Below are 2,838 nucleotides of genomic sequence, written 5' to 3' on the forward strand. Positions count from 1 at the left end.
CCTCGTTAGAAATGATACTTTGGTTGAAACCACCACCTGAAGGGAATTATCTATGGAAGATTGTTGCTACATAAAGTTTCCCTGATTGTATATGATCAAAAAAAAATTCTTTAAAAGATCTAAAAGAAATGGTTGTATATAATTATTTCTTTTTACAATTTCCATTATATATGTTGTAAATAATGGATAATAGATAATAAATAATTGATAAAGAAGTAATTGAAAAATTCACACACCGTTGTCATTTAAAAAGTTCTGTACAAATTAATTTCTTATACATATTCATTTATCTGTTTTTAATCATGATTCAATAATATATATTATAATGAATTAAAATTTTTTAACGAAGTATATATATAAAAAAATTCATTGTACATGGCACAGATATCTACACGGGCTACACACGAATTGCTTAGTAATTGTAAAAATAAAAATCCGGCGCCAATCTTGGTCCTTCGTTGATGCATGTGAGGCCCATATTTTATGATTCAACTTTTTGTGAAAACACATATATTTTTGAATTGGTAACTAATCCATAATAATTGTTGCTCCTTTCTTGTCCTTTGTATACATAGCGGCAAAGAGTATATAAATAAATATATATAAGTAGCAGCTATAATTATTGAGATACGTACTACTCTTGTCTCCCCTCCTTTGTCTATATATATCAACCCTCTTCCTCCCCCATTTCATCAAAAATATCATCACCATCTACACACACACATACATAGCCTCTTCTTCCTTTTATTTATTAGTTTCTATAGTTGATCATCATCTTTTTCGCTTCTTATATATATTATAGATGTTGCCCGCTATGGGAGACAATGTTGTAGTGTCCACTATGGAGCTAGAGAAGTTGCTTAGCATGAAAGGAGGCAAAGGAGAAGCCAGCTATGTCAACAATTCCCAAGCACAGGTACGTACCCTACTCTAATCTATTTTCTTTCATAATTTTCTACCTCACTTGCTAACTCCATCAACATCACCATTGACTACTAGATCTTTAATTTCTCATCACCTACACCAAACAAAAATACGTTTGTTTTTTTCCATCAACTATATCTATCATTTTGATATATTTATTTAGCTTTATTAAAATTTTAAAATGAAAAATATTATGTAGCAAGAAAGTAGTAGTCATATGTTTCTAACTCACCAACTTAAATGAAAAATATGATAATATATGCAGGCCATGCATGCGAAGTCAATGCTTCACCTTCTAAAAGAAACCCTAGACAGAGTTGAAGTAGAAGCATCAAGAGAGATGCCATTTGTGGTGGTGGATTTGGGTTGTTCATGTGGGATCAACACAATAAACGTTGTGGATGTGATGATAAAGCACATTATGAAGCGCTATGAGGGTTTGGGATTGGATCCACCCGAATTCTCAGCTTTCTTCTCAGATCTTCCTAGCAATGACTTCAACACTCTCTTTCAGCTCCTTCCACCCATGCCTAACTATGGAGTCAGCATGGAAGAGTGCCTCGCCGCCAAAAACCACCGTTCTTACTTTGCCGCCGGAGTCCCTGGTTCTTTCTACCGGAGGCTTTTTCCGGCCAGGTCCATCAATGTTTTCCACTCTGCCTTCTCTTTACATTGGTTATCTCAGGTACTCTGTTCTTTATTTTTTCGTTATTTTTCTAATATCTATTACTTCATGTCTAATTTTTGTTGAATTTTTTTATTTTTTATAATAAAATTTAAATATTTAAAGTTCATTCATCTTTAACATGTTTTGTTACTGTGGTTTCTACTTCGTTTTTTTCTGTTTGTTAGTTAATGTATGGTGTATTTAAAGTCATTCTTGTCATTGTTTTGGTGCTCTCCAAAATTAGTAGACAAATTATTTTCTCCAAAAATGATACGACAAATTAATTAGATGTTCAAACTTCTTTTAATTTGAAATACCCTTTAAAGAAAGTTTAAGATAATCACTTTTATTAAAATTTAGCCAACAATTAACCAGCAAAAAAAAGTAAGTAATTTTATATTATTAGATATAATCTCGTACCATTAAAAATACTAATAATAACTAATTGATAGATATAAATCACAAAATTTATTGATTTCTAGCACTCTTCATATCTTTATTCTAGACTAACAATATAGCACTTATTAGAATATATTAACATTCATTAGAATTATTTAACATATCTATATATTTATTATAAGATATTATATTTTTATTATTTTAATTTTTTTAATATCTGTTTTTACTTTTATATATTATTCGGGCCATTCAATAATACAGAATACTTTGAATATAAATAGTTAATTAGTAACTGAAATTGAATATCAAGGAATTGAAGCATTCTTCATCTCTCCTTTTTGTGATGACTTTTCTAAAGAAAACTCTTCACCTGTGAGTCAATGCAGTAATTTGATTTCTACGACATAATTAATATGAATAGTTTGCCACTTCCCGAGGATAATATAATGGGAACCCGTTACATGCGTAAAGAATTTATTTTGAAGGACAAGTCCTAAATTATGGTCAAATTTAAAGTATAGTTGATGCAACAGCACCATAGGGTCACAACAGTAGATTTGAAAATATGACCTTATTTTCAGGGACATCGTGAGTAGTGACGTATATTTGGATTGGTTCTCAATTCATGCATATAATAGCAACAATAATGCAAGAACATAATATAATGTTTCTTTAACTCCAGTCTCAAACTTATATATATCTCTATCTATCTTGAGGCCGGCTTGATTTGATTACCAAAAGAGACACATAATACTGATTATTAGTAGTAATGTGCTGACAAAGGCGGCTCCATTTAAATTAATTAGAGAAATTTTTTATATATTTTGACCACGGTTGATTTGGTTGGC

General features: G+C 30.5%; 1 protein-coding gene across 1 annotated transcript in view; it reads left to right on the plus strand.

The window, feature by feature from the left end:
* LOC107616468 (indole-3-acetate O-methyltransferase 1) overlaps positions 675–2,838 on the plus strand; it is a 6,092-nt gene continuing 3,928 nt past the window's right edge. The window contains exons 1-2 of the mRNA XM_016318424.2: positions 675–916; positions 1,190–1,609. Coding sequence (XP_016173910.1) covers positions 803–916; positions 1,190–1,609 — 534 coding nt within the window. The 5' untranslated portion in view covers positions 675–802. The remainder of the gene's footprint in view (positions 917–1,189; positions 1,610–2,838) is intronic.

Source organism: Arachis ipaensis, chromosome B01 (genome assembly GCF_000816755.2).
Source record: "Arachis ipaensis cultivar K30076 chromosome B01, Araip1.1, whole genome shotgun sequence".
NCBI classification, from domain to species: Eukaryota; Viridiplantae; Streptophyta; class Magnoliopsida; order Fabales; family Fabaceae; genus Arachis; species Arachis ipaensis.